We start from the raw sequence: 17,929 nt of genomic DNA, 5'->3' as shown, positions 1-17,929 counted from the left end.
ATCACATAATTTACCCAAAATAAAAGATCCCTTCAAAGGTAAGTCCACAACCCAAGATATTTAATAAACACCATTTTTTTTTAATATTTAATTGTCAAGCACAGTTCATACCAATGTTAAATATCATCTGATGAAATGAATTTTAAAGCCATCAGTTATGTTCGTTTATAATTGTGCGGTGTAAAATTGCTTTGTTTGCGTTTTGAAGATAAAAGCAATACCGCTCTTTTGATTTTAAAATGTATAGTTTATTCTGGAAGTACGTGTTTTCTTTTATTATTAAGAACCTGATTTAAAATAAATGTTTTATGCAGGTACACCCAACAGTTTTTCTTTTTCATGTAACTTTGTTTAATTAGTCTCTATCGAAAGGTGGCTACACGCAACCTGTTTTTTATTACGTACTTTGTCTATTCGTCAAGTGAATCAAGTAGAACGCTCATACAATACTCTTATTACTTGACAAGTATTACTTACTGCAAGATGTAAGGTAAAGGGTATTTGTAATTTTATATATTTTTAGTGGAATGCTAATCCACTAAAAATATATATTTATTTAAGTTACATCATTAAAATGTTTGTATTGGTTTAGTTCCTAGAATCATTTAGCAACCTTTGCAAAATAAAAATGGAATAACGGTAGACTATTTCACAAAAAACGCTCAATTTATAACAGTAAATATAATTATATTGAAATTCCAAGGAGTTCAAATCGATATAAAGTTTTTTGAATTTGTCCTAGTTATTGCAACATACATATATCTAGATTTGGCAACGCGGGTAGTATTTTTTTATACCCTTGGGGTGTTTCTAAATAAGGGTGCATCTTGTCCCCTACATAAATAGTAGAGGACGAAGAAAAGCTGTCCGCAACATGGCAATGCTACGTAATTGCTATGCTAACTCATTATATTTAAATAAATGTATGTACTTATTTTGTCATATAAAGTAGTATTATCAAAAAATAATCTATAAATGGTTTTGGTATATGATGGTAAGGGTTTTTGGAAAATGGCTGTTCCACATATGGTGTTGATACCCCGATTTATAAATAGGAATGAACAGGAAGTTGGGTGGTGGATGGTGTACTCTAGTATCGAAGGGTAGCTTAGAGGGTAGGATGAAGTTGGTCGCGAAGGGATTTCCGTGAGGGTTTGGCAACATCCCCAGTCTAGTGAATGAGGTATAATAGTCGCCTCCCACCCTAGCGGACACTTTTTCTAGTATGGCGGTGTCTCTGTTGTAAACAGTTGTGAGATTTTTATTGTTAGTAAATAAATTTCCGTTACTATTCTGTGTGAAAATAGTTTAAGAATTTGGTGTGTCTGTGATTCTTAGAAGTAAAAATAAAACAAAATTTCATGCATGGTTTATAATACAGATGTCTGCTTTAACTCATCCAGTACCAGGCTAGTATTTCTTCTAGTCTTTCTCTATCTGTTATTTATTTATTGTTTTTTTTATTCCATACACCACATATATTTTTTGTTGATGTTGTTCATGTCTCTTACTCATGTCTTTAATTTATTAATACCAAACAACCACTGTTGGATTTGACACTGCCCCGAAAGCATCCAATTGGGGAAACCACTGTACACAATACATTTCTCAATACAATCATCCTAGCACAACATTATTCCATTCACATTCTTACCGCACCATCACAATTTGTTCTATAATACCTATGTTTAATGTTGTTTGCTGTTTGTCTAAATGTTACTGCAATGTCGGTGTTAATCCAATAAGACTCTAATCATGTGTTTTACCTTTTAAATTAACTATTGATCTCAATAATTTTAATTTTTTTCTCATGTTCTAGGATTCACCAGATTTTTTTTTGCAGTAACAAGCAAAATGGCATTGCTCCGTGCACTCACACATACACACATTGTACCTAAGGTGTTCCCTATACAAATAGCTTCTTATCATACCACTCATATAGTTTTTCTAGACAAACAAAAAAGCAACTCGACAAATGTACATGTGAATTATGTAACATCAGGCAGGTTGATAGATGTGATTACATTTTTTTTCTATTTTAGGTACTGATCCAACGAAGGTTATTCAAAAACGCAGGGCCGGAAGTATAGGGTGAGTAATTAGGTTTTTGAGCATAACCTCCCCATTGGGTCTTGCCTAATGCATTTAGCACTGTTGGGGGAGCTCTCCCTAGGGATGGCGACGTTTGTCCTAGTTTGAATTTAGCGCCAAAGGTTGCCGGTAAAATAACGCACCGTAGCGTCAACTGCATTACTTTAAATACAGATGTCGTAACACCCGCACCGCTTCACATTTACATAATATGTAGTTTTATTTTCGACTTAATTGATTTTTTTAAATAAATACAACTAGAAATGTAGAATATGCAATCCTTTCGAGATACAAGACTAGAGTATGGTGTGTTGCATATTCTAATTTCTACAGGAAACGTGTGTTCAGTGTGTTGCATACCATTAAACTTCGCATAACGCTATCATTACATAATTTCCTTAGATTTCGTATTTTCATTAGAATTGGGTAATTCTTGCAAGAAATTATTACTATTGCGTATAGAATATTCTCATTACACATATGTTCTACCATTTTATGAAATTTTTTCTTTGTTTTGTCTAAATATATGTTTTCATAATTGTTCCATGTAGAGACAGAAATTACTCATGATGATTAAATGAATCATAATCTTAATAATAACAAAATTTTAATGATTTTTTTTTGTATAAAGAAAACTATGGACATTGTAATTTACTTGTTAAAGGTTTTCATATACATAGCAGTTAAGTTTTTTTAATTGTTTACAATGATTATGTGCTTTTAATATACGCGTTTTACATAGGTAATGATGTTTTAATTACTATTTCGTTATACATCGCGGATCCGTGTGAGTTAAGCTTTCTGTTTAATGCATTTCCAAAACCGATTCGTTGATTAAATAATGTCATTGTGGAAATTATTTTGTTTTGTGTGTTTTCCGTACCTTTTTCTACATGGAGTTTTGGAAGCATTTACAAAACACAGTATGAAATCTTCTGTTTAAACATTCATATGCTCATTGAAACTGGGTATTGGTGTATAGTCAACAAACTTAGCACATATTCGGATTTATCATAATCAAATGTTGTGTATTCTATGAGATATTTCATTTCTCTCGAAATGTTAATTATATAATCAGAAAATATATACAAAGTTTTACAGATTTTGAGTTTTTTCCTGAAATTGAAACATGTTCTTAGAATTCGAATGTATATGTAAAACTCGTGCTAAATTGACATCTAATTATAGATTTGGGATTTCGTTCTTTACGATTTTATAGATTGTAACTGCTTTTGGTTTTATGCAGAATTTAGGTGATTTGTATTTATTTTTTGTAATGGAGATAGCATAAGCCTAAGAAGCAATTTCGTGCAGTAAAGTGTCTAGGAGTCATATGAAGAAGAAAAAACATTCCCGGAGCCTCATTACGGCAAATCGGTTTCTTGGCGTCTAATTGCGGATATTTTTCGTCTGGCTAATTGGTGCGTTCCTTCGAATCAATTAAATATTTCCTCCACCCGTCCTCGGCGTGGGAAAATTTATGCACGGGAGACGGCGGGGGCGGGTAATTGGATTGGACATCAGCCTCCAGGTGGCGATAATCTGCCGAAGAAAGGCAACCGCTCCAGTTGAAAAAGTCTCTGGAAGCCGCAGGAAGAGGCTTCATCGCGCAGTGGTTATATATTATTAATCCTCCGGCTTAATTAGAAATACTGTTTGCCGTCGGCGGCATTAATTAATCGCCGATGTGTTTGTGGAATACTAAAACCTTTGGAGGCAGAGGCGACCGCGATTTCCCGGACTTATTTCCGAACCCGACGATTTTCCACTTGTTTGCGCTTCTCCGGTTAACTACCGTTTACCTCCAGGAGTTTACGATTTCCCCGGCACCGCGGCAATCCGTTTTCGCGATAGAACAGGCGCCTTCCTGTTTCACATTTTTTTTTATCGTAACTTAGTCGCTACATACAACCGCGATATCGCCCAAACATTAACCACTTTTTCCTCCCCCAAAATATCATCCGTAGAGGATATCGCGCATCTGAATATTTGCATTCCTCAACATATGCCTAGCAACTGCAATTTTTCCTATTTTAAACTAAAATAAACAGCAGAAACAATTTTATAACGTTGCACGGAAAATGGAACTAAATAAATGTTTGTACATCACAACGAAACTGAAATCCACTTTTCGACTTCTTTGTTTAATAAAAGTGGTATAGCTCAGAGATTGACTTCCTATTATTAACATTAAGAACTATAGTACATTGAGTGTTAAAATTAATCTTAATTTGTCTGCGTATTGATAGTAAGAAGATGAGAAAAAAGTAGTTTTTTTTCTAAATAATTACTAATGGTCATTGCAATTTCATTAACGTGTGCTTGCTTTTATTGGTCAGCACGCGTATTGCTCGGGGTGGAAGTCAATGCAAATGGATCATAAATACGTACTGCAGGCAGCCAACCACCTCCCCATGTCGTGAGTAACTGAATTCACGAGGATTCATTAACCTACTTTTGGAGTTAACGGGAAATTTCGGTTTACATTTTAATACAACACACTACCAAGCAACCAACCAACCCCCCACGACATGAAAGAGAAAGGGGGACGTAATGGGTTCAAGTCTTTATATATTTTCTAATTCAAATTAGTCAAATTGCTTTTGTTACTAATTACTTTTCTAGTTATAGCTGAAGATTATAGAGCGATGCAAAACGTTCTTTGATACATCAAATATTTATTTTGTATCTCCTTTTTATTATCACACTTTCAATTAAAGGATAAACAGAGTTTACATTTCTTTATGTTTATAGGTAAGAGCAATTACTGAGTTATTAAAGAAAATACTAAATTTGATAATTAACTTTTTATTAACTGTACAAAATGAAGCATACTTTATGACTTAATTTTTCTTCGATATGTTACTAATTAATCCAGTCTTTGGTTTATTCCTGTATTTAAATACAACATTCGGGTAATATTCTAGCCATTAAAGATGTAAATTTAAAAAAAAACAATGAGCTTTCTCTTTTGTTTTATTTGTACGAATATTTGAAGTTTGACTTTAAATACATTTTATAAATTAAAAAAAAAAGAACTTTCTCTTCTGCTTTATTTGTACGAAGGCTTGAAGAGGTAATTTCAGGATGTTGTTTATTTGATACACTAAATATATTTTTTGTTTTAACTGTTTAGTATAGTATAATCCACTTGATAAAGCTGTGGTTGATGTAATATTTGAAGTTAGACTTTGGACTCTTCTGAATCATCATGGAAATGATAGGTCAGAGTATCAAGAAATTTTTCTGCGTTAAGACTAAGACGATCCATGGAAGACATTTTAATTTGAAATAATGAGGGCGGCTTTTATCGTGCAAAGGCGAGGGCGAAACTTCGCTCTTATATTTAATATCAGCCGAAGCCATTGCCGACTATTTATTAACTGATAAGCGGGGAATAACTCGCTTATCATAATTGAATCTCCGAAAACGTTATTAAGCATTGTTGCCGGGGTCGCCTCTTCGCGCGCCACAAAATTGCCCCGCGTTGGAATTAAACACCAAAAGATAGAGAGAGAGAAGCAAAAAAAAATAGCTTTTTATATTGCGAGGAGAGAGGAAGAGCGCAGAACTCGAGATGAGGATAAATAAATGTACAAAGAACGCCCCCTAATATATTACATACAATAAAGTATCGAGAATACTACATAGAATTTGACACCTGGGGTGATGTAATTGGGACACGCCGGAAGCGCCTTTTTGGAGTTTCGTCGAGTGTGACAAATCAGTGGACGAAGAAAGAGAGGGAACAATAAATGCAAATGACTTCGTGGTAGCTCCGCTTCCCCCGAGAAGATAACAAGAAGCAGAGAATAAAGAAAGGAACTACAGTTTCAGGTGTCCTCCCTTAAAAATATTACTTTATCTGCCGCAGGTGTCCTTTGGGTGGCTCCTAAACAGTGCACATTTTTCTTAAGTGTAATTCTACAAATTGAAAAAATAACAAGCAAAATAGAATAAAATCTCTGATCGCATTAAGTCACAGTTTGAAATAAGCTTAATGAAACGAAATTGATTTACCACCGAGATAAATTAAGAAACGTCGACGAAGGTTGATCCGAATTGTCGGCGTGAAAGAATCCTGAGCCCAAAGATAAACTCGGGCTTTCGGAGCTTTCATTAAGTTCGGAGCAGAGCTTAAGTGTGATAAGGAGCGCGCAAGGATTACGCGGAAGTTTGAAACGGAGAAAGTATCCTTTCGCGAATTCGTCTAATCCATAAAAGCTCGGAAACGGCGAAAGGGTTCAAAATTCCCGAACTTCGATCATCGATCTTCGCAACTTTCTAATCCTGGAGATTTTGCATACAGTAAAAAATGAGATGAGAATGAACGTCGATTTGCTTAATAAGACGCGAGGATTTATCGCTGCTAGAATAATAAAAAAAAAAAGGTATGAAACAAATAGGTGGTATGTATGGAGTATAGAGATGAGGAAAGGTTGAGCTTCAGGTAATAAAATGAGCGGTAATAAATTTTGCGAGGATTTATTAAGATATGGAAAGAGAGAGCGAGAGGAAAAGATTCCCTTTTTTCCGTTCTTCTCTTTCTCCAGAAAATCGAGGCCGTAGAACACGTGTTTTTGGTGGGCGATTTACAAGGGTACGTGTTTTTTTTTTCCTTGTCACCCCCACCCAAACACACGAGGTGGCACCTTTATTCCGTTTCTTCCTATCCCGACTGAACAGGTACAAAATATATTGCAATGAAGTTTCTAGAAGTGAATCCGACGGAGATCTCTAAAGATAGTTTGCGAGATGCGACGATTCAAGCGCGACGAGATTCCACATTGTACACATAAAATAACAATATTTGTTTCATCAAGTTAACAACGTCAAACTGTAAGCAATCAAGGGGTGTTGATCCGATCGGCAAACTTACGTTCGTTGCGCTCTCCGTGCGTCGTTCTGTCTTCGGAGCTTTAAGGATTACCGCCTGGGAAACGTTAATTTCGATAGAGGCGTACCTGTTTCATTTAAAACCGCGGTGGAAAATAAATGATTATCGAGGCTGCCGCCCTCGCCGCCTCCTCAAGGTCCGTCCGCCCTGGCGCGAGATATAAATATAAATGAATAAGGATTTTGGGAGTATTAGGTTATTAGTCGCTCTAAGTTTAGACACATCATTTATAAAGCTTTGCATCTTATCCTAGCAGAGATTCGCGTATGTATGTACATACATATATACATAGATAGAGAGGCCTAGCCGCCCCCCATTTCATGAATACTGATGGCTCCGGGGCTGGCTTAATCTTCAGCTTACCTTATCCTCCTCTGCGCCACTTAAGTATTCACATCTACATATATGTATGTATAAGTCGGGTGGAGCGCGCTTTCGAGGACCTCCGACATCAATCTCTTGCTTAATTTTATAAAGAGACGATCTCAAATTAAAATCTCCTCGACCCGTAATACCGCAAACATGAGAGTGGGAAGGAGACAAGTATAGCGCCTCCGACGTCGCTGTTGCCACCCCCTATTTTGCACACCCACCCTCAAAACCGAGCCAGAGCTCATTCATTATTCAACGTAACGCAATTTTCTCAGCACCAATAAAAACGAGGAGAATATATATATATATTGAGAGATACGTATGATAATAAGAATTTTGACATACTATGAAAAATATAAATTTAATTAAAATTACTTGTTTCTTTTTAAAATAATCGTATGTATAATTTAAAAAATAAATAAATTATACTACTAATGAATAAATAATTGAAATTTTTTAATGAATTGCTCAAAAAATGCCTTAACATAGAAATATCTTGAAATTTATACTACTATATATTTCTATAGGTTTGTGCAAAAATATTTTAGAATATTTTTTTGATGAAAATATTTTCGTAGCAACATTTTAGAATTTTAGTTTATTTGCTTTCTTAATAGCTATAAAGTTAAAGTTGGATTTCGGAAGAATAAAATAGGTATATATCTGAGGTTTAGCATTCGATGTAACTATCATCTTGTTTCCCATGTCGAGGTATCCCTAATCTAATGGAAATGTTGCTCGAAATTGCGGTTTGTGAATGGTTGTAATTACGTCTGTGGAGTGTGTGAAGCGCTGGTCGAGATGGGCGATGGTACACCCATAATGCGGGGTTGTTTCTACGAGATATACCTGTTGGTGGCTATACAGTCTATGCTATGGTATATACCGCCCCACTCGGAGTATCGCGCGGTCGACTGTTCCTTCCCAGTGAAACTTTGTCCCGTCAGTGCGGCTTTGCGCTTCGTGTCGTAAGCACGCTTGCTGTTTTCCGGTCCTCCGATGAGCATGTGCTGCTGACGCGTGTTACAAGATAGTTTCCGTTACGAAGAATTTCATCCCTCACACAAAAACGAAAAACAAAACAACAATTGATTACAGAAGAATAAGTTCGAACTTTGCTCGTGTTTTGGTGCTTTTGTTGCTTTTTTAAAACATTTGTTGTAATTTTATTTATTTTTTTTCGGGCGTTACTTTTGTCCAGAGGAGTAAAGACATTTTTAAAAAGTGGATATGTACGCGTACGCAGGGGGCGGCCCCCCACATTATGCGCCGCCACCGACTTACCTGCAGCCGCCTCCGCCCCCACATCATCCCCAGGTACCACCAATGCCCATGCCCCAGGACGCGCCAATGCCCGTTGCACACTATTCGAAACGAAGAAGGTAATTAATTAAAGACAAATTCATCTAAAAAAATAAACAAATAACTAAGAAAGAACAAGCAAAAAGTTCTTTATGAATATTTTACGGACCGTCGGAAGTTTCATTACTGATCACTCCGATTAATTTCCATTCCCGTCGGTTAGTTAACTTTCAGTTTACTCTTCGGATTGCGAAACTTAAACAAGGATCTATAGTAAATCCCACGAGACGCACTTCTGGGACTGTCGACGCGCGTTTTGATTCCCTACCTTGGAGTGTTCAAATCCAAAATGTATATCAAATATATATTCCCAACATTAAAGAAGGATCGAGTGTATATATGTTTTGTTTTGAACGCTCTCCTAAAAATCATTAAATCATCCCAATTTAATATAATTTTTCAAAAGCGAAAATAAACATAAGTAATTTTTATGATGATTTGTATTGCACTTTTTAATAATTAAAGTGTTGATATACAATTTATAATATTTAAAAAATAGTAAAATTTTGACTGACTGAACTGAATATTTATGAAATTTTAAGATTATTCAGGAATGTTTACTCTTTCGGAAGCCTTGTTGCATATGTATGACGTCCAAAACAATTATTTACAAATGTGTACACCATAAACAAAGAAAGCGATTTGGAAATTTGTTTGCCAATTTTATATGAAGCAAACTTCTGTATAGTAAATCTTAAACAAAATATTTAAAAAAAAAATCTAAACAACTTTTTGCAATATTATAAACTTATATACAATTATTCTATTTGTATTGAATTGCTACTGATAATAGTTTAAAAAAATATTTTAACACGTTATTAATCATGACTACTGTTATTACTACTTTTAAGCTCTATGTAAACGAAGCACGAATTATGACCATGATATATACTAGTTCATTAATTTCTTTAACTATTAGTATCAGCTTCATTGAATATCTATTGACTAATATGTATCATAAAATTGTTACCACTAATGATAAGTTCCATTTAAACCTGAGACTAATTTTGATCTTTATTCTGATAGCGCTAACGTTAATCTTTAAGTAAACGGCGAACGAAAATTTGGCCATGAGACGTCTTATTAAATTCTTCAACGATTGGCATTAGCTTGTAAATGTGGGTTTGCGTCGGAGCAAATAAACATTCGTTTTCGTAAAGCTTTTCCATAATTATGGTAATCGCAGTAAATCTATGGCTTTGTTCGCGAGTTATTCGAGGAAATGTCAAGTGACCGTAAAATATGTTAATAGTTGGATAATACGCGTTACATATATTGATATTGGCCTATTCCTCGTCGACGAAACTGAACAACAATGAGAAATATGAAAAATGAAACAAAAAAAATGAAAAAGTACCTATTGTAATAAAAAGAAAAAATGCGAGCTAATGGCATTTCACGGTTGTTTCTAATCTAATGGAAAAGCAATCGCAGGAGGCCGCTGATTAACATGTTTTCGTTGGAAGCAATTAACCAGGTTAGAGGAATTGTGGAAATGGTAGGCAAATACGTAATTGGAAATTTTTGTGCGGCGGCGGGAATCGGTTGCTTCAATTCGCTCGTCGCACCAAAGGAAACAAATGAAAACAAAATGTGTGAACATCTTACAGGCAATTGTGAGATCACGCTTTAAATAGTGATGAACAATTAATGCCGAGGTGGAAAAAATGTCTGCTTGTTTATGTGTTTGATAAGCAATTATGCCGTTCGAAACACATTGTTCATTTATTTATAATCCGGTGATAAATTATTCGCCTTTGGATCAGTTATGCGCGTCGAATGAATAATTTATTAATCAATTAAACGAAATATTATTGGAAACGACGATGACGGCATTTCTACTCCGATTAGGTTTGCGTGCATTTCGGATCAGAACTTTCCCAAATCCTATTTTGGTACTAATTCCAAATATCCTTTTTGTTTCATTCAATAACATGAATTTAATAAAATGTATTCTTTAAAATAATTAACTATAACTAATTTTTGATTACACAATTTATTTTTATTGGCTTTTTGAGAAATGTTATCAATCTTTTTGTAAATATTTGAATCCATTTACTTAATAAATTTTCAATATACTTATTTAATTACGATATTTGCATTGTAACTTAAGTCAACAATCATTAATTATAATTTGTGTTTTGTTTTTATGCGTTTTACAAACATCATTAATAAGTAATTTGTAGTTTAAAAAAAAAATTAAAGATAAATAATTAAATAAACTTGTTTCAGTTTTCTTAGAAACTGTAATTAAGAAATATATTGTTTAGTCATTCAAGAAAATTGTTAATTTATTAAATACCATGTTTTTAATTTTACATAAGATTTCAAATGTATTATGTTTTAAATATACATCATCAAAATGCAATTTAGAAAATTAATGTTATTTAAATTAATCAATGTTTTATAAAGACATTACACAAAATTAATTTGAAGATTTTATTTTTAAAAAGAAAATATATGAATTTTAACATCCAACTTACGAACTAGTTCTATTGCAAAGGGTTGTTCGTAAGTCAGGGGAAAATTTCAAAATATACTTATCTTACCACACTTTTTATTTTTATGTGTTAAATTTCGTAATACTGACTGTATAAATTTGAAAAAAATAGATTAAAATCAACAAAATAATTACTTACAAATACTTTTCAATGTAGACATCACAATTATTTAATAAAAAAACGACAAAAGAAACAAATCAGTACATCTTCCAAAAATATTATATTTTATTAAAAAATAATGTTTGGACAATTAATTTTTTTATCACTATATATGTCCTTGTAACAAGTTAGAGCTTTTAGAATTTTGTTCGTAAGTCGAGGATACAAATTTGAATTATAGAAGCGGAGTGGCTATGAATGAATCAGTGTTTGTGAATTTGACAACCGCTAGGTAAGCATTTTTTTGGACAGTTACATCTATGTGTATGTAGGATAATGTATATAAATATATTATTCAAGCGGCGGTTTGGGGTCAGAGGTTTCGATGTCGAGGTTGCGCTTTTCACGGGATTTCTTATATAATTCACGCGGGGGATTTCATTAATAAATTGCGAGAGGTCGGGCGCCATAAATTTCACCCAATACATTTAAAGCATTTGGGATTGGAACGGGGCAATAAACATATGTTCCGCAGAAGAAACGGCCGCAACACAAGAATGGAACGAAGAGCATTTTGCAATTCATTCCATGGAAACAATGAAATCCTTGTACGAGAGAAAAATTATCATTCGACCACTCTTTATGTCGGAATGCTTTCCGCTGCTGCCCTTTCTGTACTCTTTTCCACATAACGTATACTTCTATATATATATATATATTACACTATATACAATATTTTTTTCCCTGCTTGTTTCGTAGTTTATTTTATTTTCGGAGTTATCGCGGCCGGATTATCTTTGCATATTCAACAACGTGGAGCGCTGTCGTCCTCGCCCCTCGAACAACCCCCTCACACCCGGAGATCGTAATCCGAAAATCTGCGCCCCCGCCCACCCCCTTAATTCTTGACGCAAAATGGGCGCTGCACAGCCATTATTCCATTTTCAGGTCTACCCTCCCCACCAAACGATCAACACGCAACACACGTTATTTTTATTTTCTTTTAATATGTATATATATATTTATTTATTTTTTTGCTTCCCAGAACCTAATTATTCCCAATTTAAAGTTATTATTATGCAACAAAAAGAAAGCGAAAAAAAATACCAAGAGAGAGAGAGAGAAAGAAAGAGAGTAGTTTCTTGTGTACCTTCGAAGGGGGTTCCGTTCCCTTAATTTGATTTTAATAGTGCACTTAATTGGGGGCTCGCCGCCCATTTAAACGATGTTTGTCGAACGCACATTGTTCGCTCGACAAACCTTCCCAATTCCTTCGGTATAAGTTCACTATTTTATTATTACAATTTATTTATGCATGCATGTGTTATAACTAAAACTAAATTGGCAAGAGTTCTTGGAATGACAATTAATAGTATTTCTTTAGCATTTATTTTGTATTATCTTCAATAGAGATACTCAAAATTAATAATTTGGTATACATAAAAACTGAAAATATTATTATCCTAGACAACTGAAACAGGTATCATAATTGTGACTATTGTTTCCTCAAATATCACTTATAATTTTGTGTATTATTAAAAAAAAATATATAATTTTCCACTTAATTTTCCTGATATACAAAATTATCTGGATAGGAAAGAATTTTCAGAATTAATTAAAATTTAGTAAAAAAAAATAATGGGAAAACATTAATGAAAACTTTTAGTGTGTGCTACTAGTGAATATGATTCCGTTATACTATGGAATTTGGAAATTTGTTGGCATTGGATTTTCCTTCGTATTATATGATAGTTATGGACTTTGGATTGAAATTTTCGATGGTATTGCTGTGGTTAAATTATAGTTGCGTCGTACGAATTGGTGACCAATAGTGCTATGGTGCGTGTGCTTGCATTGGTCGGCATTGGACGATGGGCGTGCCGCTTAAGTACTCACATATGACATGCATGTAATAATTATCTGTAATGATTGTGGGTATACGTTTGTCCCCTGTGGCATCGCAGATTCGTACCGGATAAGTTGTTGCGAACCTTTTCACATTTTACGGACGCCTCCGTTTGGGACAATTATCACCTAGAAGTAGGCTTAGCCGCAGCTTCTTTACGAACCTTAACCTCCGGCTATATTTAGATTACTCAACCCCCTGTCACCCCATCTAAAAATACCAACAAGAACGCGGATACTGGGGGTCTGCAGCTACCTAGACCTGAAGAACCATTACTCATTCATTTTGTGGTATATTAATTTGCGCAACATGTATAGATGGTAGATTCGGTTTCGATAAATCAGTTTCTCCATCGTTAGGTGTGTGTATGCGAGAGTAGTTTTCTGGAGGATTGGAGGCAATAAATAATAAAAGTTTCTAGTTTATAATTAGTACATATAGGGGGGCCTCGAGAGAACGTAAACCGTGCGAACGGTAATAATAATTGCGGCTCGGTTCCGTCACATAGAAATATATTAGGCGACCTCTGACCGGCGACGGGGGTATGAAAATACCGCGCATACGAATACCCGATTACATAAGCGCGGTAATGGACTTTTACGCTGAAAGCAACGATATCATTAAAGTCCCCCCAAATTATATGTTGCGTTGCGTATCTTTTAATTACGATACGGCACAGGATTCGTAACTCTTCTTCTTCTTCATCATCATCGTCATCATCATCATCATCATCTTCTTCATCTCCGTTCCACTCTCTCTTTCTTTTCCGTCTGCTTTTTTTTTTAATTCTTCGAGCCTCGCATCGGTCTTGGAATTAACTCAAATTTATGCTCGCAGATACACTAGCCGCCTGCTCGTAACCGGTGAAATTACAAGAATGAAACTTCAAATTAAGCTGTCTTGCGATGAGCTCCAGCCTAATTAGACTTTAACTTTACTGTTTTCTATTCAAATTTGCCATTTCATACACGTGATTTCTATTCTTTTTTATAAACCGACAACCGAAAGACCGTCTTTTGATTGTCGGGATTATGGTAGTCGGGATTTCAATACACTCGGGATTTCGAACGTCGGGATTTCGAATATCGGGATTGCGGTTGTCGGGATTGCGATTGCCACCGACCACTAAATATTGTAAACTGCAGTTCAAGTCTCCGTCAAAAAAGTACTTCAAACTCAATTAGTATGGAGAAAGTTACACTTAAAATATAATAACTAAAAATTTGAAGTTATAAATAAAATATATATAATTTTGACTTGCGAAAATTCAATGAAGAAACTTTAAATTAACCGTCAAGACTAAGCTTTAAAATATCTCATATAGTCTTTACAAATGATATACTTGGTTGAAATTATCATAATTAAACTTGAAATTAAGTTGTCTTGTTATGAGGCTAAGCCTAATTAGACTTTAATTTCGCTATTTCACATTCAATATCAGTACTCCTTTTGTGTCACGGTTTCTTCGGAAAGTTTAACCTCAACCTCAATTACGAGCAAAGAGATATTCAAAAATATTATTAAAAAAAAAGTACGGAGCAGCGCTTTCTTCGATTTTCATCATTGGTGTGTACGAGTCTTTATATGCTCTCGAAATGGTTTAATTTTAAATATTCCGATAACGCTTTTCGGCTTGTTTTTTTAAGCAAATAAAATAATCGGTGATAATCCATCAACTTATTAATCGTCATCGCTTATCAATTATCACCGGGAGGGTTAAATAATGGAAACGTTCCGAAACCGCAGCCAGCCCATAAACAAGACAATGCACTAAGTGGACAGTTTTGCTCATTCCCTGCATGTCGTTGTTTATTATTTTCCTTTGAATGACAATAAGGCATCGCACAATGCGTTTGTCGTGCCGTTACTCGGAACTTCGTTTACTGTGACCCCGCGTCACGTGAGAACCGAGCACTTCATTACTTCAGGTACACCACACACATACACACACAAATTACATGTTTCGCTCCTTATTTTTATTATTTATTTATTTTGTTTTCTTTGTGAACTAGGTTTTTTTCCTATCGTTTCGCTTTTATTGCATCGATGATAACCCAAAAATAAAGGAAACATAAATTCCAGGTGTGTATGATGTGTATGTTTTACAGCCGTAAATAAATAATAAAAAGCGGTCGTTTGATTAATGCTCGCTGTAAAATTGAACTTTTAATAATCAGCTATAAAAGCGAATTGTAACATTGTTAAGTGTGTTAAATCCGGTTTAACGATTTTATATAGGATTTCATATACAAAAAATACATTTCTGTTGTTTCAAGATGAAGAAAATTCTATAATAAATGTTATATATGAAAGAGTGTCAAAGACAAAAAAATAATTTTATTTATTGAAAAATTATCAAATTTATTAATACATGACTTATGCAGTAACAATAAGAAATAAAATTATGATTTTACTGTCAGACTACTGAAAGTAGTTTAAAATCCTATTGAATGTACGAATGTTGTTTTCAAGAAATTCTTTAAAATCCTTGAATGTAAGTTGGACGTCGTTCTTAAGTTACCAAAACATGTCCTGTCCTCCGGCCTGTTCTATGCTACTGCTGCACAACAATATTTATTTAAGTGCAACAGGAAGCGATATGTAAATACGATCATAAAAGAGGCACACCACGCATAAACATGTATTATTCCGTACGCAAGTATTTCTTTATTTCATGTCTCCTTCTGTTCCCGACGACCACTTTATCGCAGCTCGAAAATCTCCATCAGGTAGTGCGGTATGCGGGACGTTTCTGAAATTTTGATGCCAGATGATGCACGGTACTATAACATTTCGGGGTTCGAACTGCCCCAACTCACAACACATTCACACATAATACTTATACACATATATGTATAGGATAAGAGATCGGGTATTATAATAATTGCGGCAATTTTATTTCATATTTCGGGAACGAAATACAGGACTTCTTCGATGATCATCTGCCTGTGCAACATGCGAACCTCTGTCCCTTTTTCTTCACGAAAACCCCCATTGTTCGTTCAATTTAAACACGAAATACAGTTACATTATAGTCGCGCTTTGCTGTGCTACGGGTATATCAGTTCTGGGAATGGCGGGGCTGTTTATGAATCCATAACTTCGTCGGTTTATTGCAGCTGCGATTTTCAGGTTTGCCCATTCTCCGATGGTGGCCCTCCACCTTCGGCCGGTGATGAATGTGTCGGTGTGCAGTCAATTATACACCTAACATGTGAATTATTGCTGTTGTTCGTTTTCAAGAAATAGTACAATGTACACAGTTGCTAACTGCTTGTTAAATAGATGTTTAATAATAAATCCATGTTAATGTGTACATTATAGTACCATTATTCATCTTTCCATCATAAATTTAATTTATATATTTTTGTAAATATAAAGTTTATTTATTGGTATTATAAATTAATTCAAATGTCTTAATGATATTAATTTATCAAAATATGTTTCATTGAAATATGCACCATTAGCAATTAAAAAGATTAAGCAAATAATAAGTGTTAAACATTCTTAGATAATCTTTTTTTTGACGTATGAGGGAATTCCGTTTAGGGGGAATATAAATTACAAGCGTCGCTTATCGTCTTGAATTTATCTTAAAGCAAAAAGTGAATTATTTTTATTTGCGTATCAAACAAGAGCCTGCAAACAGCGATAATTTCGTTGGAAAATGGTGATAAGTTTGAGCGGTTCCCAATGAAATAATGCTATTGCTAATTTCCATTGGTGGGGGCGGCGGTGAAACCGTGTTTCTGCTGGAAAGCGGCTCTAATTGTGAGTTTCTTATCGAGGGGAGTTTATCTTAAGTGCGTGCGAACAGCGGCCGGTATTGCATGCCTTTTTTCTCTCGTTCTTTACGTTAGGTAGGCATTCCCACTTATCTTCAAACCTATGCCTACGATGATTCGCCCGACCAGACCTTGGCTTCAAATTGAATTCAATTGCATATAATTCCGGCGAAATGCGATTACATTTACTGCGCTTACGTAAATCATTTCCCCGATTCCCAGCATAATTATTGTCGTTACAACTATAATTCGCGATATGATGAGATGAAGATGAAAAGAATGTCGCGTTCGTTTGCGGTGTCCCAATTTGGGGGAGAGTACACTGAATGAGAGAGAGTCGCGTACATTGCAAATAGCAATAATGCTACGTGGCATCTAATTACGTTAAGTGGCCGAGATTTATCACTATTATATACTTGTATAATTTATATTTACGCGAAGCATGATAATTACGAAATCGTATTTAGACGTCTCTTGGAATGGGAATGTGTAAAATGTAAATGCGTTGTAAGTGAGATTCATTATTTTGATTAGTCGTCGTAACACTCGTTCAGAACAAAAGTTCATCGCTGTACGCCAGCGAGGATTTCCTTTGGTTCCGAGAACTTTTCCCCGGTGGACTTCACCTCCTCCACCAAGAATCGTTCTAATTTCGTAATGCATCGACGCAGGGAAGGTCCTTTCAAACAAAAGCGTTGCGCCAAACCGCTGATCCTGCAGAATCGCTTGTTTATGTAAACACCGAGCGGCCGACGGAATCGGGTTGCTTGTGCAATTCCTTGTTTCTCCTTCCTCCTTCTCCTCCTCCAACACATTACTATTATGATCTGCGCCTTTTCTTTTACCTTGTGGAATCGTAGCAGGAAATTCCGTTTTGAGCGACGTATCTTCGGCCCGGATCTGATCCTGCTATGTT

At 35.0% G+C, this 17,929-nt stretch overlaps 1 protein-coding gene across 7 annotated transcripts in view; it reads left to right on the top strand.

Moving 5' to 3' along the window:
- The first annotated feature begins 1,026 nt into the window (after positions 1-1,026).
- Positions 1,027-17,929, top strand: part of LOC108557683 (aryl hydrocarbon receptor nuclear translocator homolog) — a 28,821-nt gene continuing 11,918 nt past the window's right edge. For 2 of the 7 annotated variants that reach the window (XM_017914306.1, XM_017914305.1), the window contains exon 1: positions 8,311-8,742. In XM_017914306.1, the coding sequence (XP_017769795.1) occupies positions 8,591-8,742 (152 nt within the window). In that variant the 5' untranslated portion in view covers positions 8,311-8,590. The other 5 variants (XM_017914310.1, XM_017914311.1, XM_017914307.1 and 2 more) reach the window with 5 other exon arrangements.

Source organism: Nicrophorus vespilloides, unplaced genomic scaffold (genome assembly GCF_001412225.1).
Source record: "Nicrophorus vespilloides isolate i.1.1-1 unplaced genomic scaffold, Nicve_v1.0, whole genome shotgun sequence".
In the NCBI taxonomy this organism is placed as follows: Eukaryota; Metazoa; Arthropoda; class Insecta; order Coleoptera; family Silphidae; genus Nicrophorus; species Nicrophorus vespilloides.
This window is presented reverse-complemented; position numbering and strand designations above follow the sequence as displayed.